This window comes from Sorex fumeus, unplaced genomic scaffold, assembly GCF_029834395.1.
Source record: "Sorex fumeus unplaced genomic scaffold, SorFum_2.1 ptg000039l, whole genome shotgun sequence".
NCBI classification, from domain to species: domain Eukaryota; kingdom Metazoa; phylum Chordata; class Mammalia; order Eulipotyphla; family Soricidae; genus Sorex; species Sorex fumeus.
Window position 1 is genome coordinate 27,261,577 of NW_026606096.1, and position 24,285 is coordinate 27,285,861.

The 24,285-nt window shown below is 48.8% G+C and overlaps 1 protein-coding gene across 1 annotated transcript in view; it reads left to right on the forward strand.

The window, feature by feature from the left end:
- Nucleotides 1-284: 284 nt before the first annotated feature.
- TMEM154 (transmembrane protein 154) overlaps nucleotides 285-24,285 on the forward strand; it is a 31,373-nt gene continuing 7,372 nt past the window's right edge. Inside the window, exons 1-7 of the mRNA XM_056119028.1 lie at nucleotides 285-364; nucleotides 1,060-1,076; nucleotides 7,336-7,581; nucleotides 7,666-7,704; nucleotides 15,183-15,210; nucleotides 16,582-16,661; nucleotides 18,756-18,813. Coding sequence (XP_055975003.1) covers nucleotides 285-364; nucleotides 1,060-1,076; nucleotides 7,336-7,581; nucleotides 7,666-7,704; nucleotides 15,183-15,210; nucleotides 16,582-16,661; nucleotides 18,756-18,813 — 548 coding nt within the window. The remainder of the gene's footprint in view (nucleotides 365-1,059; nucleotides 1,077-7,335; nucleotides 7,582-7,665; nucleotides 7,705-15,182; nucleotides 15,211-16,581; nucleotides 16,662-18,755; nucleotides 18,814-24,285) is intronic.

Genomic DNA, 24,285 nt, shown 5'->3' on the forward strand with positions numbered 1-24,285 from the left:
GTCCTTTAGTCTTACTCAGTGTCCCCCGGACCCACAGTGTCTCTCTATACATCTAACCCAGAGGCTGTCAAGCGTTCAGCCTTCATTAAGGGTTCGTTGTCCTGGCAACAGAGTTAGCAGTTGCTCAACATCTATCTCCTTTGGCTCTGATTCTCAAATGAACCATGAGCGGGAGAGATGGCGGGGGTGGGGGGGTGAGTCTAGTCAGAACCAGATGTGTGTCAGGTCCAGCCAGGGTTTCTCACCTTGGCTGCACTCTGCAGTCACCTGCAGAGCCGCCAAACATGATGAGGCCCAGTTTGGCCTCAGCCGGCTTGATGTTTGAGGTGCAGTCTCGACCTCTGGAACGTTCAAAGGATTCTAGGTGAGTTTCATGAAGTCAGGCTGAGAACCACTGGAAAACTTCTTGGTTTGTTTTTATCTTCTAACTGTGAAAAGGGATTTTCGGGCTTACTGGAATGACTTCAACTAGGGCTCAAGACAACACCTTTGGGGCTGGAGCAATAGTACAGAGGGTAAGGCATTTGCTTTCCACGCAGCTAACCCAGGTTCGATTCCCAGCATCCCATATGGTGCCCCAAGCACTGCCAAGAATAATTCCTGAGTGCAGAGTCAGGAGTAACCCTTGAGCATCTCCAGGTGCAACCGGAAAAAGCAAAAATAAAATTAAAAAATTTTTTTTTAAAAAGACGCCACCTTTTTGAATTTTTTATTAAAATCAAACAAGAGGTTGTGGAACATGGGTGTGGCACAACTGAAGATCACATTGGTATGAGGGGAATAGTGTTGGGTTATTGAAAGCCTGTAACCAATACATCATGAACAACTTTGTCAACCATGGTGTTTAAATACAGTGGGAAGAAAAGAACAAATGGCTTTACTGACCTGCATGAACTCTTTTCCAGCTAGCCATGGCTTCTCAGAGAACTGCTTTTTCCCCCCCCTCTCCTTATACATAAGATCAACTTGACCAAAAGTGATTGACTTCTAAGGAACAGATAGCCACTCCTAGTTTTTAGTCAGATCTATTTTTCTTGCTCCACCTTTTTTTCTCATAAGGAGTAGTCTAATTGGAGGTAATGCCTGCATTTGTGTTCCTTGACTTGTAAATCAAAGACTTAAATGCTCATAATTCAATTCAGTTTCATCTTGTTTTTCTAGGTCAATTTAACATTAACCTGTTTGCTTTGTACTCAAGAGTAGGGAGAATAACAAACAGGCTGACTTCTTGAGTTTGTGTTTTTGAGCTTCCTGAGATTCACATAGCCCGTTACTCCAGAGAGTTTGGGTATCCACCCCTCAAATTGCATTTTATTTCAATCTTTTAACCACCAACCCCTAAGTGGTGTGTGGTGTCTACACAGTCAGTGAAAGGATGGGGAATGATTGGGGTCCCCTCGCTTCATGATATTCTGAGTTCCATGACATGCACTCATGATTTATTTTGTGTATCCTGTGAGATATAATATAGTGATGTTTCAGTTGGCATTTAACACCTTTGTTTTAACTTTAAAGCTGAGTGCTTGCTTGTAAGTGGCTCCAATTTTGTGGACAGAGAAGTTGGCTAAGTCACTGCCCCACAGTGCTGAGTCATTTCCACTTAGTGAGGGTGCTTGGAACTGCTCTGTGGTGGACGTCACGCCTGATCTGCTGTTGGAGCCGTGGGGTTCCCTCCAACATCTCCCCACTTGCCTGTCTCACAGGGTTCCCCGCCACTAGCTCTTCCAGATGTGTGAACTAGGAGTCCCAGATGTGTTTGTGTTTGTTTGTCAACAAGCATTTGTGCATGTCTGTGCAGTTGATTATCTGTGATTGAGGATCATGGTGTTAAAAGTGAAGGAGAGCAGGGTCCTAGAGACAGCCCAGGGTTAAGACACTTGCCTTGTATGAGGCTGACCTGAGTTTAATCTCTCTAGTCCCACCAAGAGTGATCTCAGAGCCCAGATGCTCAGAGACCAGAGCAGAAGTCAGTCTTGAGCACAGCCAGGTGTGATCACTTCCCTCCACCCCCCAGAAAAAACGTGAAGGATTGCAGACCTCAGCAGTCAGTGAGCACCTGCACTATGGCGTATGAATGCTCCCGTGTCTGTGGGCGTGCACCTGGGCCCTTGGGGAGGGAGCAAGACTCCTGCCCTCCGCACGCTGGACTGCCCGGTCCTTCTTCCTCCTCTGACCTTTTCTCTCTCTTCTTGCAGCTTCATAGGTTTTACACTTACATCCTTCTTTGGGGGAAAGGTATCCATGTTTGATGGAACAATACAACCATCCAATAAAAAGAGAAAATGAGTTTCTTGGTGCCCAGCAAATAAACAGCCAAGTCTAGAGACTGGGGATATGGGTGTGTGGGGGGGGGAGGGGTGGAGACAGAGAGAGAGTTCGGTGATGTGGGGGGAACAAAACAGAGAGTGGATGGGCACAAAGAAAGCCACTGACCTTCCAACACCTCCCCTGGTGGGCTCAAGAGGGGTTACACAGTGCCTCACTGTGCTCTCCTAGGCTCTGTGTGCTCTGGGGAGCTCCGGTCATGAGGAGAGGAGGGGCAGGGAAATGCTCTGTAGTCCTGCAACCCAAACCCTTCTTCCACTGTGCCTAGTCTTGTCCCCAAAGCAGAAGCAGCCGAGCACCTGTAGGTTGCTTGGGGATGCACATACTAGGCTCATTTCCTGAAAGAATGATGTTGGGGGTGCTTCTGGGTGGGACTCAATCTGCCAGGTGGTTTGCTCAGACCCCTCAAAGCATGACATGACTGGGACAGGAAGTCCCCTTTGTAAGGGGCCCTTAGGGGAGGCTGGTGGGGCTCTATATCCGCTGGGGTCAGAGTGTAAGTGGCCCCGGTTTCCTAGGAGGAGCCTCCGTCATGGTGGGGGGGGGTGTCCTTCCAGTTGCCCTCTGCAGAGTAGCCCCCAGATAGTCTCTCTTCCCCCTGCTTTTGTCCACTCCTCCGTTTCTTCCTGCCTCGCTGCTGATCCTCAAAAGCCCAGTATTGACCACTGCGTGGTCCCAGAGCAACGTGCTGCGCCTCCAGCTCTCCTTTTGTTGCCATCTAAGATTCCTGGTACCACTCTGGGGGCTAACACTATCCTCTCCCTCTTCCTCTGCTTGGCTGCCCTTCCCTGGGCAGTTTCCGAGGAGCCTGCCGTCAGACCACTAGGGGGCGCTGGGCGCTGGTTCGCTCCTTTGTGGCCACAGTCTCTGCTCTCCCGGCTCTTGAAACCCACTTGTGCAGACCCCTGGTAAACTGAAGCAACCAAGGGTGCTCGCTGCAGCAATGTAAAAAACACACAGGCAGCAGCCTAGATCTCCATCAATAAAAATAACCAGTACTCACCCAAGAAAAAGCAGCCCTGGGGACCATCTGCACCCTCCACACAAGTAACCATCCCCCTCAAATCCAATGTGAAGGGTCAAAAACAAGGGGAAGAACCGTCTCTAAATTTTGCTGCCATTTGTACTAGAAAACGAGAGCAGGAAGTAAGAGTCACTGGTATATATGCAGAATTTCTCTGAAAGGCTGAAAAAGAACAGTTACCTTTGTGGGGGCACTGAGGTGGGGGAAGGGAAGAGTTTCAGTCAATATCCTTCCTGAGTTCAGTACATGCGTAGAAAATCTACTCAAAAATTCTCATTAAAAACACGTTAGCAGGGACCTTGGGGACTCCTGGGTTGTACACATTAGTTTAAGCGTTAGGGGTATTTTGTTTGACTTTCCTACAATTACTAAGCACCTCACTGTCCCTGCTCCCTATATTCAAGTGAACACATGTCCAGACCCTCTGTTAGCAGAACATGTCCATAAAGAACAGGGCTGAGCCTCAGGGCAGACATCAGGGACTCATTTCTCCATCTGTGAAACGCTAACAATAAAGTCAAGAAGATTAAACTGGACAATAGGTGTTTCTTCAATTACCTCTTACCCACTAAGCTTCAGTCACTAACTGTGGTCAGATTTATGGATCTGAGTGACGTGGAGGCTCGTAGGCACTGGTGAAGCCTGGAAGGTCAGCAAGGCGTTGTCACAAGACACTTGTCTCAATCTGGCAGTGAAGGGTTGTCAGGTAGAGGAAAGTGAAACGCACAGAGAACCGTTGTTTCTCTTTCAATTAGTCACCAGCTATGAGACAAATGACGCTTAGCATGAAAAATATAGAGTGCGGGTGAGAAAGATAATGTGAAGCAATTTCTGCTCTTTTTACCCAAAAATGCCACCAGTGGCCCCTGGATCAGAGATTGTTTCCCCTGCTGAAAAATACATGGAAACCACACAGGTACACACAGAATCCTGAGCTCAGCTACCTTCTGAATCTGTCCCTTCTGAGTGTCCAAGCCCCCATTCTTGTTGGAGCTGATTTCTTTTCCTCCTTTTTCTTCCCCCAGGCAATGGGATATGGGGTGAGGGTGGGCTCAGCATTAAGTGCTCCCCTGGGACCATCCTTGACTTCCCTGGGGAGTTGCTAAAGGACCCCTGGATCTAGGCAATCAGCCAGAGTTCCCAGTTTTCCCTCAGCCTCTTCCCTTGCCCTCTGTGCAGGAAAGTCCCCCCCTGGGGCTCCATCCCTTCCTGCATCTAGAGAAGGATGTTCAATGCTCGAATCTGAGCATAAGCTCTGCTCCCTGGTTCAAATTTTCCTCCTATGAGACGGCTCTGCGATCACCAGCAAAGTTGAGGCATCCTTTTGGCCCACTTCTGATCTGAAAAATAAATAATCTGGCGGGGAAGGCAGAGTGACGGCTGTTAGGAAATTGTCTCTAAAGTTTCCTTTGAAGCAGAGTAGCAGCTGCTGTAATAGATGTGAACGGGGAAGTGTGGGTATTTGAGAAAGGCCCTTCTACCATGAGCTCACGGTGGAGGAGCATTGCGGCCAACTGCCCCTGAGTGCCGGTCCCCAACACCCTTCACTTTACAGCACTGTCCTACACGCAGATACGCGAGGGCTGGCCTGGGTCCTCAGGAAGACTGTTGTTGGTTCCAACATTCTGAAAGTTGGTTCATTTGAATGAGGAGGTTGTCTTGGAAGGTAAATAGCTTGTCCTGGCCCAGGGTGATATATGACCCAGCAGAGCTTTCCAACATGTGTGAAACATTATTGAAACACCTTGTATTTATTTCATTTTTCATTTGTTTTGGTTTTGTGCCATCCCCTGCAGTACTCAGGGGCTACTCCCAGTATGTTGTTCCTAGGTTGCTGCTGGCAGAGGTTGGGGAACCATGAGTCCTAGGGATGGAACTCCAGCATCACACGTGCAAAGCCTGAACTCTAGCCCTTTGAGCTATCTTCCCAGCTCAAAAGCATCTTATTTTTTATTTTGGGTCACACTCAACTGTGCTTAGGGTGTATTCCTGACTGCAACCAGGAATCACTCCTGGCAGGGCTCAGGGGACCCTATGGGATGCCAGAGATCAAACCCAGGTGGGCCATATGCAAAGCAGGAGCCCTACCCACTGTACTATCGCTTCAGTCCTGAAAGCATCTTATTTGAAAGACATAAATATAGGACAGAGTCACTTAATCCAGAAGGCAGAGGCCAATACACGGTAAATTATTTTTGAAGCCTTGCTGTGTGAAGAATAGCAGTTAATGACACTCTGCAGTTTGTAATTGATTCCAATAGTTTGGGGAGGCATTTGCCAGAGTGATTATCAAGCAGATTCCCTCTCTTAGAGGAAATGGAAATGTTTATCTAGATAACCCAGAAATGAGACTGTGATATCTAACAAATATTCTTATAAATCAAATGGAAGGGATTCTTTGCTGGAAGGTCACGGTGATAATCAGGTATTAAATTGGCTCTGCAGTTGCCAGTTTGGCAGTTCTGTGATGCCTTGGCCCATCTGTTGCAAAGACTGTGATTTAAGGTAGCTGACTCTGGGGGTGGGGACATGGCTCAGAAGGCTGCTGTCAGTGCCTCACATGCAAGATCCCAGTTCAATATCCAGAACTGCAGGGGAGTAGCGTCTTCAACCCCGACCAGGTATGGTTTGCCCCTCTAGTCTCTTACCCTGCCAAAGTATCCAAGTCCTCCATTAACACTTTTCCCCTTAGAAAGCACTTTCACATGTGATCAAATGATCAAATGATCATTTGATCATTCACATGTGATCAATTGATCATTTGATAGTCTTTTTCTAAAGACTAACACAGGCTGTTTGTGGTGGGCCCATCTGAACAACAGGCAACGCCATGATAAGATAACAACTTTCAGGGGTGGAGTAATAGAACCGCTAGCGGGGCTCTTACCTTGCATGCGGCAGACCTGGGTTCGAGCCCTGCCCTCCTGAGTTCTACCAGGAGTGAACCCTAAGCACAGAGCAAGAAGTAGGCCCTGAATACAGCTGGGTATGCTCCCCTCACAAATACCCCCCACCAAAAAAAAAAAAAAGACAAAACCCTTCAACTTACCTTGATCATTCATAGATAATGAATATTTTTTTCCCCAAACAGTCATGCTGATACCCCTTTCCTGTCCTGCATGCAATAAACCACTGGATGGTTTTCTGATGGATTTCTGAAGTCAGAGTTCCGTAATGAATGGCTTGACTTGCTTGTTTATAGAAAAGTTCTAATAATGCCTCTCATCACATAAATTTACATTTTTGTTGCTATTATTTTTCTTGGGCCCACATCTAAAGGGATGCCAGGGTTGCTGCCAAGGATCCAACCTGCAGCCTCACACAGACCCGTCCCGTGCTCCCACTCACTGAAGATGTGGTTTCCTTGCGTCCTCAGGGAACTTCCTTTGGGAATTTCACTTTACAAATGAAATGCACACTGTGTTTTTATTTAGCATCCACACAGGTTTCTGCCAGATTCTGTTCTTGAAGGAGCCTTGAGACCTGCCATTGAACTTGAAGCATTTGCCCCAATTTTCAAAGCATTCTTTTCCATGCTAGGTAATTTTTCTTAAAAATGAGACTACAGTGCCTTCCTTTACGCATAAGTTATGTGGCAAGTACTTAACTTGTCGTAAATGTGAATCTCGATTGCTTGGGAAATACACTGAAAATATGATGATATGCCTGAAGAGACACTGCAGAATCTCTTGCCCGACATAGCAAGGCTTCTCCATTCCCCTTTGATGCAGGCACCCAGCCAGTCAAGGCAGAAACGTCTGTGGTGGGAGGTTCATCTCGGGACTCTGATACCGTGTTCGATATGCTCCCAGCTTGAGCTCCATTTATGTTCAATCAGTGCTCCGGGTCATGCTGAACCGGAGACAGAATACGGCAGATGGAGTTTAGCAGTGGGTGCACGCAGGATAAATGTAAAGATCACTGGGCACCTAACATACTAGCTTGGTCTCCATGGCAATCTCAATTGTGTGTGTGTGTTCCTGCAGGTCCCTTGGAGGACACAGAGCATTCAGGATATGCGCCTGTAGATGAAGGAATGACTTCCCCCAGCACGGTTGCTACAAAGACCACTGACCTGGCCCTTCAGAGAATGAATTCTACCAACAGCGATGAGGGTGCGAATCAGCTGGAGTTCTATTTAATGCTGTTGATACCACTGGTTTTAGTGGCCTTCCTGCTTTTGTCAGTGGTTTTCTTTGTAATATACTATAAAAGAAAAGAAGCCAAACAAGGTAAAGAGTTTGTATGTTCCCATTTCCAGTTGCCTGGGTGGTGATGAATAATTAACTAAACAGAGTTCATCCTTGCTTCTACAGAGCCTTCTAGCCAAGGATCACAGAGCGCTTTACAGACACGTGAGTCTAACCCCTGCCTGCATGGGAATGGGTCCCGATGGAGAGGCCTCAAGGTGAAACCACAGAAGTAGTGAAGGATGAACACAGTCTTCCAGAGATGAACCACACCTTGTTCTTTTTTCTTTTCCTTTTTTTTTCTTTTTGTGTCATACCCGGCGATGCACAGGGGTTACTCCTGGCTCTGCACTCAGGAATTACTCCTGGCAGTGCCCAGGGAACCATATGGGATGCTAGGAATTGAAGCTGGGTTGGCCACGTGCAAGACAAACACCCTACCCGCTGTGCTATCACTCCAGCCCCTTCTTTTTCCTTTTCTTTTTTTCCTTTGTTTGTAAAGAGACTGCTTTCAGGGGCTGGAGGGATGGGACAGGGTTTTAAGGGGCTCACCTTGCATACCACCAACCCAGGTTCTACCCTTGGCACCACACGTAGTCCCCTGAGCCCCACCAGGAGTGATGCCTGAACACAGAGCCAGGAGTAAATCTTAGCACAGCAGATGTGCCCGCCCCCAAATAAAAACATAACAATAAAAAAAAGGGACAAGGGAGTGAGTGAGTTGGCTCAAAGGACTGGCACGCATACTCTGCTTGCGGGAGCCCTGGTCTCAGTCCCGGGCACAGTATGTCTCCAGAGCACTATTCAGAGTCTGCCTCCCTGAGTAACAACAGGTGTGGGTCGCCTCAACAAAGGAAGAAAGAAAGAAAAAGACAGGGTCAGTGTGAGAGTCCAGTGGGTAAGGCTCTGTTTTCCCTGGTGTCATTCCCAAGGTCCACAGTCTAACCCAGTGTGGGGACAAAGCTGCTACTTGATCATGATCCACACTGGCAGAGCCCGGGATCCGAATAGGGCTTGGAGTGGGAGGGCTGGGGACATCCGTGTCCCACCCACCAGAAGAGAAATGTTCCACCTTCCCTTGCTCACAGCTGTGCTTTCTCCCTCACGCCACCTCCCCGTGGGAGCTTAGAAAGGTGGCGGGCACTGAACCGGCTCCTCTTATAATGCTGCCAGGTTCCACACCAATGTCTTACAGGGCCAGCGATTGCTGTCATCAGGCTGACACCAAGCTGAGAGCTAATTCCCTGGATCAGAGTGACACACAGCAAGGATCTGGGGATGATTCTAATACTAAGTTTCAGGGTGGTTCTCAGTCCAGAGCTCTCTTGGCGTTTTGGCCTTGAGTTGAGAATAAATGATGTCATAGGTTTGAAGTGAGCCTTTAAAGCAGGGTTCTTCAGCCTTTTACACCAACAACTGGCACCTGTGCACACACACGCACACTGGTCCATGGGCCGGCAGTTACAGCCACTGCAGTAAACTATTGGTTCTCGACCTTTCTGCACCTGTGGGCCAGCAGCTGCCCACAGACCTGCAGTTGAGAACCACTACATTAAAGTCCTCTCATACATCACCTGAGGGACGAGGACGTGGCTGATGAGATACTGATTCATACACACACACAAGATTCGTTCTATGTCCTTCATACCCACAAACAGGGCACTGATGGCCTTGAAATCATGCCCTTGGCTGCCAGACATCTCTCAGTGCTGACTGTCATTGTCTCGGGAGAGATTTTAAGCAACTGGCTGGAGCCACAAATGGTCATTTTCTCTTTTGCCAGCAGGAAGAGCAAATGGAAGCTGGGCAAGGCACACTGATGTGCATCACCTTTTATGACAGCAGCTGATAGAACAGGGTTGAAGCGAGGAGGAGATGCACGTGTCTCTACTGTTTGTAATTTTAGGGTGACCTATAAACATGTCATGTGGAGGCCTTTTTGGTCAGCGAAAGGAAAGGAAAGCAAACAGACCTACTGCCTGGACCTCCCATTTTTTTAACCTCAGAGAAAGTAAGAATTTCCTGTCTAAGCCATAGCCCACCCCCGGCAGGTCTGATGGACGGAGACTGGGGCTGTCAAAATGGACTTGCTTTTACCGTCTAAATCCACAACATGGTTTTTAATCGAACCTCGTTATGAGAATCTCAAAGTTCAAATGTGGTTTGCGAGTAGAGCCAGCTCTCTCCTGGGATGTAGCATGGGCAGGCTCCACACAGCCGCCTGGGAAGGACCTGGCTGCATGTTCCTGATGCCTCCTCCATGCCTGGCTGATGCTTATATTTCTTCTTTCTGGAATGTCCTTCTGGTCTGCTTGGCAATCCAACACTCCATTCTTCTATGGCCAGCTCTGTAGAGTTGTGTGTGTGTGTGTGTGTGTGTGTGTGTGTGTGTGTGTGTGTGTGTGACACCCAGCGATACACAGGGGTTACTCCTGGTTCTGCACTGAGGAATCACCCCTGGCGGTGCTCAGGAGACCATATGGGATGCTGGGAATCAAACTCCAGTTGGCCACGTGCAAGGCAAACACCCTACCCACTGTGCTATTGCTCCAGCCCCCAGCTCTACATGTTTTTTAATATAAAAATTGTATTTAGGGTTTCTGGGGCACACTCAGCAATGCTCAGGGCTTACTCCTGGCTCCGTGCTCAGAGATCACTCCTGGTGGTGCTCAAAGGAGCACATGTGGTACTGACTGAACCTGGGTCGGCCACATGCAAGGCAAGTGCCTTCCCTACTATACTATCACTCAGGCCCCAATTCTACAGTTTTTATGGAATCTTAGGCAATCACTCCCCAGGCCAAATTAGTAACCATGTTCCCTGTGCTCTTCTGCAAGGTGCATATATATATATACCTTGGCATTAATGAAGCCATGTAATCCAAATTATAATTATTTTCTAATGTTGATCAAGTCCTCTCCTGACCCCAGTCTAATTTAAGAATATATTTCCTGATGTAAAGAATGTCAGACTCTGCTCATGGACAAGAAATGAGGCACCTTCCTCAAAGGTAAAAACAAACCTTATTACAAATTGGCACGTTTTTATTTAAGTATGGCTCACTTTTAGGAAGTACAACATAGAAAAGTTTCAAAATATCTGCTTATCATACAGGGTTTTTTTCCCCCCTCTCTCTTTTTCCTCCCTTTGTCATAGTGGCAATGTCTGGGAGTCACGTACTTGGTCGCAGTGTCTGCACACTTTTTTTTTAAGGGGCACACAATGGTGTTCGGGGCTTACTCCTGGCTCTGTGCTCAGGAATCATTTCTGGAAGTGCTCGGAGGACTATAATAGGTGCCAGGGATAAAACCTGGGTTGGCTGCATGCAAGACAAGCACCCTACCCACTATACTATCTCCTTGCTGCCCCCTCCTTCCCCCCAATTCTTGTAGGTTTGGAAGATAACACCAGAAATGTTGGAGATCACATCAGCATATGGGCTCGTGCTTGGGATCCAACTCTGGGCCTGGGGCCTACAAGCCTCGTCCCTGCACCTGCTCACACGTGTTTGATTTAAAAAAAGGCAGCTTTATCTGAACATTTTCTATTACTAACTCCTCCTTTAATACAGAGAAATGAGGCAATAGCTCAGCTATTGCTGTGCTCTTTAGGCAAACTGCATGCCAAAGGTTAATAACCACCGTCCACCACATTCTACCCATTCATACTTAACATTGTTAGGCAAGTCAATGAAGGGAGAATATTTCATAGGACAAAATATGATTTCAGTAAATTTTCCCAGAAGGGAAAAAACCCCTTTTCCCTGGATCAAACCAGCCTTTAGCTTTGGAACTTCCCATAGGAGTCTTGTGTGCAGGTTTGAATGGTGCCCCCACCACCTCAACTTCAGTAAATTAGAAATAAAAATCTGTGTCTCATTTCTTGACCATGAGCACAGAGCCTGATATTCTTTAACATCAGGAAATAAGTCCTCAATTTAGACTGGGGTCAGGGGAGACCAACATAAAAAAAAAAGAAACAAACCTTTTATTATAATTTGGGTTAGATGTTTTAATGTCAAAGTATGGGGTATTTATATTCAAAGTTACTGTACCCCATCACCACAAAGTGCCAACATTTTATTTTTATTTTTGAAAAAAAAAATCGGGAAGGGGATCACATCCGGCAATGCTCAGGACTCTTACTTTTGGCTTTGTAACTCAAGCACTGGCAGTTTTTGGAACCACCTGTAGTGCAGAGACTTAGTCAACAGCCAACATTTTAAAATTTATTTATTTAAAAATTTGGTGGTGAGGGGAGGAGGGTTGGACTATATCCGGTAATGCTCAGGTCTTATTCCTGACTCTGCAGTCAGGAATCACTCCTGGCGGTGCACAGGCCACCATGTGGGGCTCTTGTAAGGCAAGCAAGCGCTTAACCGGCTGGGCTGTTGCTCCAGCCCCAACAGCCAGCATTTTCAAGAAAGCACGTTTTTCACTCCGACTTGTGCCTCTTCCTCTGTCCAGGAAAGAGAGGCGCCGGGTGTCCACATTTTGGCCTTCCTTCCTTTGTAACCAGACCCGCAGGCTCTCCGTTTGCAGCTGTTGTCGTTGTACTTGTCTTGTGTTTGAGGGCGCTGCGGGCGCACAGCTGGTGTAACGCATCCCTTTAAATAGGCGGCTCCGGGACACCTGCTCTGCCTTGTCATTTCCAGAGAGACTGTAGCGCACAGCGCGAGGCGGGATGCAGGCACACACGGGGGGTGGGGGGGCGGGTAAGGCGGCGGGGGGGGGGGCTGCTGGCCCCCAGCCCTGCCCCTCCCCGTACCGCGCTAGCAAGTGCCCGCCAAGAGCCAGGGGGCCGTGCAGGGTCAGGCTAAGTGGGTGGAATGTGGGTGCTGAGGGAAGGGGCCAAAGTGGTGGGAGGAGATGAAATGGAAAGGGCTGCAGGAGGGAGAGAGCTGCATTTGCTCCCACTTGCGAGGGGAGTAGGTGCTATTAATGAAGAGATGGAGGCCAGGTGGAGAGGAGCTGCGGCCTGATTGCCCAGCGCCAGTAATTGGCTCCCTCCCGCTCTAATGCGCTGCTCTGCCCAGCGCCCAGATGTTTTTCTGTTGCCATGGCCGCTGGGGCCCGGGTAATGGCCAGGAGATGGGAGACGCAGCCACAGAAGGCTTTTGGCTCTGTTTGAATACTGATTACAGGGACATCGCATTTGTGCATCCCGGACCATTTCTGTAATGGTTTGGTCTGGGGAGGGAGGGTTGTTGTTTTTTCCTAACTTATCCATCATCTGCTTGCAAGGTGGCTTGGACTCACGGCAGGCATCCAGAGTATCGAGATACATCCATGCCCTTGCCTGTGGGGTGCATGAGGGACTCTCCTTGCTGGGAATTAGCAGGAGACCATTAAGCCTGGGAAGGGGTGGAGAAGAGAGGAGAAATCTTTATGGGTCACCTGTAGGGAAGGAGTTAAAGAGTCGGACCCTTGGAATAAAATAGCTTAAACTAGCCTGCAAAATTTTGGCCGGTGTGTGTGTGTGTGTGTGTGTGTGTGTGTGTGTGTGTGTGTACATACTCCCCATTTCCCCTTCAAATCTTCTGGGGAGTCCGGCTTCTGCAGAAAGCCCCGGATTCTGCTAGGTGGCAGGAAGGTAAAAGCCACAGCCAGGTGATGGCATGAAACTTACATCTGCGCCCTGATTTCCTGGCTCCAACAACCTTGCCAACCCACAGGAAATCATAGCAGCTCCTGGTGGTCAGCAGCTCGGCTCCAGGTGCTGCTGGCTCTGTTCCCTCTTGGGAACCTGCATTTTTGCAGGCCAGACAAAGATAGGCAGCCCCTGCCCGCCACCCCCAAACAGGTACCCACCATTTCTTCTACATAGTGGCCTGCTTTGGGGCCTGGAGAGAGTACAGCGGGCAGGAAGTTTACCTTGCATGCGACTGATCAGGGTTTTGTCTGTGGCACCCCGTGTGGTCCCCTTAGCCCTACTTGGAGTGATCCTGAACACAAAGCTAGGAGTAAACCTTGAGCACCAGGGGATGTGGCCCCTGAAACAGACAAAAGAAAGAAAAACATTGAAAAGCAGATCAATTGTGGTTGTTGTTGTTCTGGGGGGGGGGGGGGGGTGTGGTCACACCTGGCATTACTTAGGGCTTCTGGCTCTGCGCTCAGAGATCACTCCTGACTGTGCTCAGTGGACTATATGAGCTGCTGGGGTTCAAACTGGTTCTGGCCACATGCAGGGCAAATGCCTTACCCGTTGGACTGTCTCTCCAGCCTCCATCCATGATTTTCCCTTTGGAGAAGGTACTGGGGGGCGCTGAGGCCCCCCATATTTTATCATAGGGATCCTTCTCTGAGAGTGTTGGGCCCCTTGTCAGCAAGACTGAGCCCGAGCTGGGTCTCTGGACTAGATTTTGGCCTTACGTTCTTTTGGGTTCTGATCTCAGAGAAGAGGCTACTGACTTGCAACCACAGCAGAGGGTAGGCTTGTCACTTTCACAGTTAGGTGCCAGCAGATGGGAAAGAGCCTCTGAAATCTAAGCCCAGGCTGGACTGTAGTAAAACTCATTCATTTCTTCAGCGAATGTGGACAGTGTGTTGACCAGGTGCTGGGCTAAGCGAGTGGGTGGTGGGGTGCCCTGATGGACCTGAGGCCTCGGGGGAGAGGTAGACCTCAAAGGTGCAAGTGATCCAGCCTTATAAGAGGCAGGGTGAAGAGTTCCGAGGGTGTCCAAGGAGGGGGATCCCTGCATCTTTCTGCAGGCTAAGCCGGCCCCCTGCATCACTGGGAGACGAGGCAGCAATGTTCTACGCCAGGGTACACATGGCTGGAGGCCCCTGTGTTTGGTCCCCCCTTTTCTTCCACTTCCCGCAAGTCCCTTCTCTGTGTGAATAACAAAAGCACCGAGATATGAACGGAAGGGGGTGGGGAGGAAGTGAGCAGCTCCCAGGAGGCTGCCCTGTCAAAAAGAAAACTGATTTCACTCTGCTAGGGACCAATCTGCATTTGTTCCACTTAGATTAGTTTCACTTCGCTCCTTTAAACTCTCCCTGAAGAGGCCAGGGAGATGGCTTACAGGCTGGAAGCACAGGCTTTGCACTCAGAAGGCCTGGATCCCAGCACCCCAGGGCTCCCCAGTATGGAGCCTGAAATAATCCCTAACTGGAAATACCCCAGAAGAAGCTGCCTCAAGTTGGTTATTCTAGTTCTATATTGTGGGTCATACCCAGCTGTGTTCAGTGCTGAGGGGTCAACTCCTGGCTGTGCTCAGAGACCATCCGTGGTACTGGGGATCAAACCCAGGTTGGCTTTGTGCATGGCAAGCACCCCAGATGCTAAACTATCTCTCCAACACTCAGCGGGGCCAGAGCTGGGTGTCAGCTGTGGACACATGCTTCCACTCACAGTGTGAGGCCCCGGCTTTGCCCTGGTTTTCTTCTCAAGAGGATTTCCGGCCCAGGGAAATGGCTGGAAGCCATAGTATGCAGCACACACTCTGCATATGGAACCCCAGATTCGAATCCCAGGTTTAGCAGGTTTAGATCCTCCCCTTAACCTGCAATACTCCCCCCACCCCACAAGCACTGCAGGTGTGGCCTGCAAATAAAAGAGAATAAAGATCTCAACTGATGTGGAAAAAAATGTTGTTACAGACAAGCCAGTGCAACCTGACCTTTATATCTCTTCTCTTTTAGATGAACTGGGAAGTGAAAACTTGAAAGTGTAAGTCCTCCCCCCATCAGTTCAGAGTGGGCGAGGGTAAGAGGGGTAAAGACAGGAGCTGAGCGGATGCCACTTGCCTTTTTCGGAGTGTGGGCTCCAGTGTGTGTGCGTGTGTGTGTTTGTATGTATGTGCACACATGTGTTTATATGTGCAAGTATATATGTGCATGTGTGTGTGCGTGTGTGTGAGAGCATGTGTGTGCGAGCATGTGAGCATGTGTGTGCATATGCATGTGTGTGCATGTGCATGTGCGCATGTGTGTGAGCATGTGTGTGCATGTGTGTGTATGTGTGTATGTGCGTGTGTATGTGCGCATGTGTGTATATGTGTGCACGTGTGTGTGTGCGTGTGTGTGAGTGTGTGTGTGCATGTGTGCATGTGTGCATTCACATTCCTGGCTGAGGAGCAGATCCTCAGTTCAGGACAGAATCTTCCTTGCTGCCACCAATTAATTCCAAGTGCAGCAGAGGTCATATTCAGGCCCTGGGCGCCTGAGAAGGGCTTGGGTGTGGAGAAGATGCACAGGGCTCCGATGAGACGCTCTCTCCTGTACAAGGGTGGAGATCCCTGTTGGAAACCCAAAGCTTGCACGCTAGAGAACTGCAGAAGTAGTGGGGTGTGTGAGGGTGGATGGGGAGGTTTGAGAATGGGAGGGGGGATAGGGGAGAGGAGGGGGAAAGGCAAGGGGGAGGGGGGAGGAAGGGGACTTACCAGGAAGAGTCTTCTGAGGCCATGTGTCCCCGCCCAGTCCCTGCCCCAAACCTTAGTCATTTAGATTCTATCTGGTTCCCTCTCCACCATGTGCTGCCTATGTGGGGGTTCAGAGGGTGGTCTCCCCACGCCCACAACGCAGTGGCTGAGGCTTCCTTCCCCTAAGTTTCAGGGCTCCATGTCATCAATCCTGCAGCAGGACCAGAGGCTGGGAGGGTGAGGCCTGTTGCCCTGGCTGTGGTCTCTCCACCTGCAGCCCTGGGTCTAGAGCCCCAGAAAGGGGAAGTGAAATTAGGGGAGGCTGATATGCATAATGTGGTGACTAGAGAGAGCGGGGAGCAGGAGGCCTGGGGTACACCATGAGGGGACTGCCCCCTTCTGCCTCCCTACCTGGCCCCCCCACCATGGTCTCCCAGCCCCCCATTCAGACAGCCCCACCAGGCTTTGATTCCTGACATATGGAGGTTCTTGGGGTTCCCTTCCTCATCCAGGCGGGGCCACTGGGCAGGATAACCCTCCAGTCCTGCCTGGTGTAAAATACTGAGTCAAATTCATCTGGACAAGAGCCCAAGTCCTGGGCACTCGCTCGCTCCCCCAATGCGCTTCCCACGTCAGCCAAACTCGCTTTCTTTACACTGCTGTGCTTTGTCTCTCTCTAGCCCTATTTTTGAGGAAGACACTCCGTCTGTCATGGAAATCGAAATGGAGGAGCTGGACAAGTGGATGAGCCCCATGCACGGTGGGTCCCCGCCGCTTCCTTCGTCAGCGAATTTGCAAATACTCTTAAATGCCGCTGAGAGCTAGCTAGTGCCTGCTCCGCGCCCTGGGGACTGGCCAGTGGCCTCATGAACTCCCTTAAATATCCATTCATTGCACCATACTTGCCCCTTGGATTTTAAAATGATTTTAAAACACTTTCCTTGTTTTCTTCCTTTAGAAAACAAAATGTTATTTTAATGTGCAGATTGACTGAATGAAATCCACAATATTTTCCTATTATTTGATGTTTTGGTCTTTCTCTTTTAAAGCCCTCCAGGGCTGGTGCAGTCACACCCTGTAACAAAGTTCTCAGTTCCAGAGACTGGTTTAAGGGATGGTGCCAAAGGCTTGTCAAGATCAGTCTTCCAAAAGATTAGACCCTTTGACTAACTGGTATAATTTCTAGATTTTATTGGCTAGTATTGAGGGAAGGATAGCGCTGAGTAAGCCTTCGAGGGTAAGGGCAGGTCACTCAGCTCATCCTTAAGGTAGATTCATTTTAATTATTGCTGTGATGATGAGTTTTGGTTTGGGGCCACGCCCACTGGTGTCCATGGATCACTCCTGGTGGGGTTCAGAGAGCCAGATGGGGTGTCAGAGATGGAATTCAGGTCGACCACTTACAAGGCAAATGCCCTGTATTGTCTGTACTGTGGTTCTAGGATGAATTATTTTTCATTTTAAAAGCAACAAAATATATACAATAAAATTTGGAAAATGCAAAATAGAAAGGAAAATTCCCATGAGCCTTTTAATAGTTTGATGTACCTGAGATCATTGAAACACACATTGTGCTGCTAGTGTCGTGTCTAAAACCAGAAAGCTGAAAAAGGCATTTTTCTCTTTGGACACGTAGGTGAGAGAAGGGATCTCTCCCCCTCCCAATTTACAAATAATGGTAGATGGGCTCTGAGAGGGCAGAGGAATTTTTTTATTATTATTGAATGACCATGAGCTACAGTTCCAAAACTTTCCTGTTTGAGTTTCAGCCACACAATGATCGAACACCCACCCCTCCACCAGTGCACATTTTCCACCACCAATGTCCCTCGTATCCCTCTCCACGTATATCCAACTCCTCCCCCTGCCTCTATGGCAGACAATTTCCCTCCTATTCTCTCTCTACTTTTGGGCATTATGGTTTGCAATACAGATACTGAGAAGTTATCATGTTTGGTCCTTTATCTGCTTTCAGCACACATCTCCCATCCTGAGCGATCCCTCCAATTATTATTGACTTTGTGATCCCTTCTCTATCCCAGCTGCCTTCTCCCCCAACTCATGCTTCTGACTATGAAGCAATCTTCTTGGCTCTTGTCTCTACTTGTCCTTGGGTGTTAGTCTCATATTATATTTTATATTCCACAAATGGGCGGAGCAATAGCACAGCGGGTAGGGCATTCGCCTTACAAGCGGCCAACATGGCCGACCCGAGTTCGATTCCTCCGCCCCTCTCGGAGAGCCCGGCAAGCTACCGAGAGTATTCGATATGCCAGACACAGTAACAACAAAGTCTCCAATGGAGACGTTACTGGGCCCGCTCGAGCAAATCGACGATCAACGGGAGGGCCTTTACCTTTACCTTTACCTATTCCACAAATAAGGGGGCACAGGAATTAAGGCCCCTGCCTTACATGGGACCATCTAGGGTTTGTTCTCCAGCTCTGCCACGTGTGCCCCCTCCCCAAATAATAGTGGCAGTCAGTGGTTCCCCAGTCAACATGTCCCCACACCCAGTAGTCCCAGTATGATGCTGCTGAGAGCTCAGGAACTCCAGGGAAGCCATTCGATTCCAGAGTCCATCCAGAAATGTGCAGATTCCAGCACTGGGAGCAAGAGCAGGATTCCCATGCCGTGGCCCATGGAAGGAAGTTTTGTCCCTGCGGCGTTGGCCCTTCTTCCTTCGCCAGAGCCTGACCACGCCGACTCTTTCAGCCTCAGCACTTCCCCTTGGTTTCCTACCTGCTCAGGCAGCCACACAGGCGGGGGGAAGGCAATGTTCAACTGCTCAAGGGTTGTGTATGGAGACGGGATTTCAGTGGCTAACAAGGAGTTTGTGTCTGTTCTGTTGTAGAGGACTGTGGGTGTTTGCCTCCTTTAAAAGAAGAAAAGGAGCCCAACCTCAGCCCAAGGTACTCCCCATAGCTGTGTGTGTATGTGTGTGTGTGTGTGTGTGTGTGTGTGTGTGTGTGTGTGTGTGTGTATTGGGGGGCCTGGGGGGCGGGGCTTGCTTCACCTGCTCTTTGCCTGTGAATTGAATGGGACCTCCATATGGGGAAGAGGAAGGGAGAGGAAAGGAACTTGAGGACAAGTATTTCAAAGCAAATCTCTAAATCTTTAGAAAGAAATTACTATTGACATTTTCCTGCCCTTTGAAAGAGGCTGTTGAGTGGGCTTCTGTTTTCGTCAAAGAACTTTCTGGTTATACAAACCATAGGTCTGTTTGTTACCTTGGATGAACCGATGATAGCTAAGGAAACCAGATGGAGGTGACAGTCTCCGAGGGGGCCAGTAAACAAAAGTAAACGGAACACATATGCACATATGCCTGCACACATGCTCAGGCATGCACACAAACACTCCCCCCTCCCCCCCACACACACACACAACAAAACAAACCCCACTTGGATTCATTATTAGAACAGTGAAACAATTTTCAAACCACTCCATCCCACCACTAGGAGGCTCTGCTCGCTAGCATGTCAGTGTGTTAGCTCGCCAGGGTCACTCCCACTCAGGTTCTCTGGTGAGGGGAGAAATGATGTCTCTGGGTCACTGTTGATGAATGATTGTTTGCTCAGACATGGAATCTTGCACCCAGGAAGTTAGGAAGTTTGATGCACCAAGTCCAAAACTTGTTTCCTAGAGCACCAGTGTGACTTGGGGGTGGGTTGGGGGCACTGCTGGTGGGGGCGGGGGGAGTAGGGGAGACCCACACAACCAGGGTGCAGAGGACTCGAGCCCATGACTGAGCTCACTTCCACAAAACAAGGACGAGATTGTGAGACAGGGCCATGCCACCCACACCCTCACCACAGTAGTGCGAGGTCTCTGCCAATCATCTGAGGAGCTTCCAGAATGTGGACACTTGCCACCAGGCAGTCCCTGAGGCTGAGAGTTGCAGGGAAAGGAAGGTGATTCAATGGTGATTGGACCAGTCAGATGTTTGTCTTCCAGAACCTTTTACCCCTCCTTCTATACTTACCCAAGAATCTCCCCATGTCACACCACACCGTCCTCCTGAAACAAACCTCTGATGCTGAAATCCATACCCGATGGCCAGTGTCAGCTGTTTTCGCCTCTTCAGCTTGTGAAGATCCATCTCACTGGCTCAGGCATGATCCTGTCCTGTGTCAGTCAGGTTCTAGGGGAGGGAGCACATTGCAGTGAACATTTCAAAGGAGTGTTTTACTTCCTTTTGTTTTGTTTTGTTTTGTTTCTTTTTGTGGCAATGCAATTGCAAGAAACCCAGCAATGCTCAAGACTGAGTCCTGGCTCTGGAATCACTCCTGGGTGTGCTTGAGGGACCATATGGAGTGCCAGGGATTGATTGAACCTGGGTGGGTTGTATGTGAGGCAAACGCCTTACCTGCTGTCCTATCACTCGCCCCCCCCCCCCCCGCCCCCGTTTTACCATAACTGCAACGAGCCATTGTGGATATCCAGAACCAGACTGAGATCACCAAACCCCTATTGAGTTTTTTTTTAATCATATCTCTGATGGGTGCCCTCAAGTGATGCCAAGTGACAGTGATTTTGTTTATTAACTTATTTATTTGGTTGGGGACCACTCCCAGCTTGGTACCTTGGGGTTGTTTCCTGATGGTTCCCATAGAGCTATGTGGTGCTGGGATTGACCTCAAGGTTCTCAAATGTGAAGCCTGCATTCAGCCCTCTGAGCCGTCTCCTGGCCCCTGTCAGGAGATCCTATCTACCTGCATCTTGTTCTTTGAAATTACTGGCACCATAGGAGCTGTTTAACATTAGAGAATCATAGGATGGTATCAATATCTTTAAAAATCCTACTTTTTATAGTATAAGAGTTTAGATTTCAAAATAAGCTCTATCTTATTCCTACTGATCCCTAAAGGAGGAAGAATGGAAGAATGGAAAGAAGGAAGGAAGGGAGGAAGGAAGGAAGGAAGGAAGGAAGGAAGGAAGGAAGGAAGGAAGGAGAGAGAAAACAAAGGAAAGCAAAAAGTAGGAAGGAAGGAAAAAAAAAAGACAAAAGGCTGTAATCCACACGAACTGTTGTATGCTAAGATGTTTTTCAAGGGGATGCTTGAAGCTGGATGTTGCTAGTTCCAGTTCAATCCCTGGCATCTCAGATAGTACCCTGAGTACTGCCAGAAGAGACCTCTTAGGGCAGAGCCAGCCCAGAGCCCGGCTGGGTGTGGCCCACCCTCCATGCCCCCAATAGAAAAAGAAACAAGTGAAATAAAGGGGGTCTATGCATGCCTGTGTTGGCCCAGACCATCTGGCTCTGATTCCCAGGATAACTGCTGGTTCTTCAGCTGGTTTGTTTGTGGGATGCCAGCAATGTTAGAGGAGCAGCAGGGGTTAGAACCAGATTTTGGTGCCTCCGGCCATTTCTAATTGCTTCTAAGGGTGTTTTAATATTGCAAAGCAAGTTTGCTTCTTATGCACGGAAATTTCAGAAAAGGATTAAGCACTTAGAATACAGCATTGCCCCAAACAAGCTCTCAGCAAGTATTGGCTATTATTTGAGTAGAAATCATATATCAGACTTTTGGGCTAATGAGCATGAGTTTTATGTACCAGGTTCATCCATGACTGGGGGGTATTATTTTTGTCTCTGGTCTCCCCAGGGCAGGAGCGATAGTAGAGCGGGTAGGGCATTTGCCTTGCATGAGGTCAACCCAGGTTAGATTCCCAGCATCCCATATGGTCCCTTAAGCACCGCCAGGAGTAATTCCTGAGTGCAGAGCCAGGAGTAACCCCTGAGCATCACTGGGTATGACCCAAAAAGAAAAAACAAACAAACAAACAAACAAAAAACAAGAGATGTGTTTGCTTCTCTAAGACTGGAACCAGAAGACTGTATGATTGTAGGGTTTTCTCCTACAATAAAGCAATGCTCAGGGGACCTCCTATAAGGGGCCAAACAGCCAGATATTTTAATGCCAGCTGGGAAGGTGGTGCTGTTCTAGCCTTGGGTGCTTTAGGGGTGGGGGACTGTTTGGTGCTTCGAGAGAACCCAGGGTCCCCACATGGCAACGGGCATGAACTCTGTCCCTGGTCCAGAGGACTGGTTCTTAGACACAGCTGCCTGTTGATTCTTTATTCTAAGATAAGTCACTTTAATCTCCGAGCTTCCATTTTTTTTTCTCTCTTGGAAATGGAAATAATGGCACCTGTCTTTCTAGTTTCACAGGCCCCCAGGAGAGAATAAACCACTTTGTATATTTTAAAGCATCTGGAAAATGAAACTAGAAACTCTTTTCTTCCCCCACAGGAGTCCTCCCCACCTCCTATCCATGGATTTAGAAAGAAAAACAAGAGGAGCTTTTCTGGAGGGAGCAGTTTTAGATTCACAGCAAGATCAAGTGGGAAGTTGCCAAAAGTTCTAGCCCCACCACTGTCTCCCAGATTAGAACCTACATGGACACAAGGTTGAGCTCCCGTGGTTTTCACCAGTGGCTTTTTTCTCTGCCAGTCCCCTTCCTCCACCACGCAAGCAGATTAACACTCATTCCTCACAGAGCAACCACAATGGAACTCAGAGGAAACACATAGCTCCTGTTAAATGGAAACTTCTAGAAGCAATTTACAAGAGTCAGTCCTCATTAATGCGAGTCACATTGCTCTTGGGCAGTCTGTTGATGACCATGGCTGAGTTCAGCACCCCAGGTGCAAAGACCCCTTGCCCCATTCTCTGGCTGAGTGAGGATCGTTAGCTCTCATGTACCCTCTCTGTCCATCTCCCACTGGCCTACTTGTAGTCAATTCTTTGCTTATTGCCTGGACATTGTCCATGAGTTGTGGAATTGAAACAATGGCACCAAATTTTAATTCAGGATGTTGCCATAGGAGGGCTGGAGCAATAGCACAGCGGTAGGGCGTTTGCCTTACAAGCGGCCAACATGGCCGACCCAGGTTCAATTCCTCCGTCACTCTCCAAGGGCCCGGCAACCTACGGAGAGTATCTCGCCCGCATGGTAGAGCCTGGCAAGCTACTCGTGACGTATTCAAATGCCAAACACAGTAACAACAAGTCTCATGATGGAGACATTACTGGACCCGCTCGAGCAAATCGATGAACAATGGGAGGACCGTGACCGTGACTGTTGCCATAGGAAGTCTGAACTATGATTTTCGTGCTTTAAAAGTTCAGTAGGGGGTTGGGGAGAGTCCAGTAGTGAGGGCACTGTCTGACATATGTCTGGCTTGGCTTTGAATCCCGGAGCGATTCTGGATGAAGTCCTGCAGGTCTCCAAGCACTGCCGGGGTCCCTGAGTATTGCAGGACCTGAGCAGTGTCATATCCTCGAACCCTTGCATTAAACCATTGTCTTGGTTGGCCAAGAATCAGTGGCAGGACCCCTGGGACTCCTGGGCACTACCCCCAAAAAGTTTAGTAGGAAAAGACAATTGTAATGCAGGGGAGGGGGAGTTTCATATTCTTATTTCCCACACTAGGACTTTTCTGATAATTTCTCCCTTTTGGAGACTTGGGGGTGGCACTGGAGAACTGAGTCCAAAGGGCGTGTAGGGCAGAAATGTCCCTGGTGATGTTGTTAAGTACTGTCAGTGCAGTGACAACACCCAGATTCTGTTCTGTGGTTTTGTTTCCATGTCCCTTCTCTGTAAAGATGGGGCTTCCTGATGACACCCTCCATGCTCTCTGGCAGCATCTTCCAGATTCCCGCAGGTCGTGAGGGGTGCCAGCAAGCAAAACAGTGTCCCCTTCATGGGTCCCCTTCATGGGGGTGCTGCTGGCCCAGCCAGTCTCCTGCGTCCAGTCTAGAAGCCCTGCTGGGTCACCCCAGGAGAGGAATGGCCAGCCTCAGCCAAGTGCCGGCCTCTTTCCCCCTGATGCCTGGTTGCTGGCAACGGTAATGGTTTTCGACCCAGTGCAACAGTGGCAAGGAATGAAGAAAGACTTTGATCTGGCTCCATCTAGGTGGATTTCAAATTTTGAAAGACAGTAGTAACAGCTAGAAGGCAATCACAGAGCATTTCTCTAAACCAGGAAGGATTACCTGAGGGCTGATCTAAGTCAGCTTTACCTCCGAGAAGGAGATGAAGTATCTACCCCTTCTGCTCTAATCATGCGATTGTTTTTTTGGTGATTCATATTTTACAGTGCCCACATCTAGGGCACTATAAAAATGGATCACTTTGCTGCTTCTCAGAGAAATCCCAAGTTAGATTAATGGGGAATTTTGTGAATTTCTTCCTATTTCTTTTTCCCTTTTGGGGGTTACACCTAACGGTGTTCAGGTCTTACTCTGACTCTGTGCTCAGGGATCATTCCCAGTGGGCTTGGGGGCCTATGTGTAATACAGGGGACTGAAGCTGAGTCGCCCTGGTATAAGGCAAGTGCCCGCCTGCTATACTATCTCTCCACCCCGAATTTCTTCC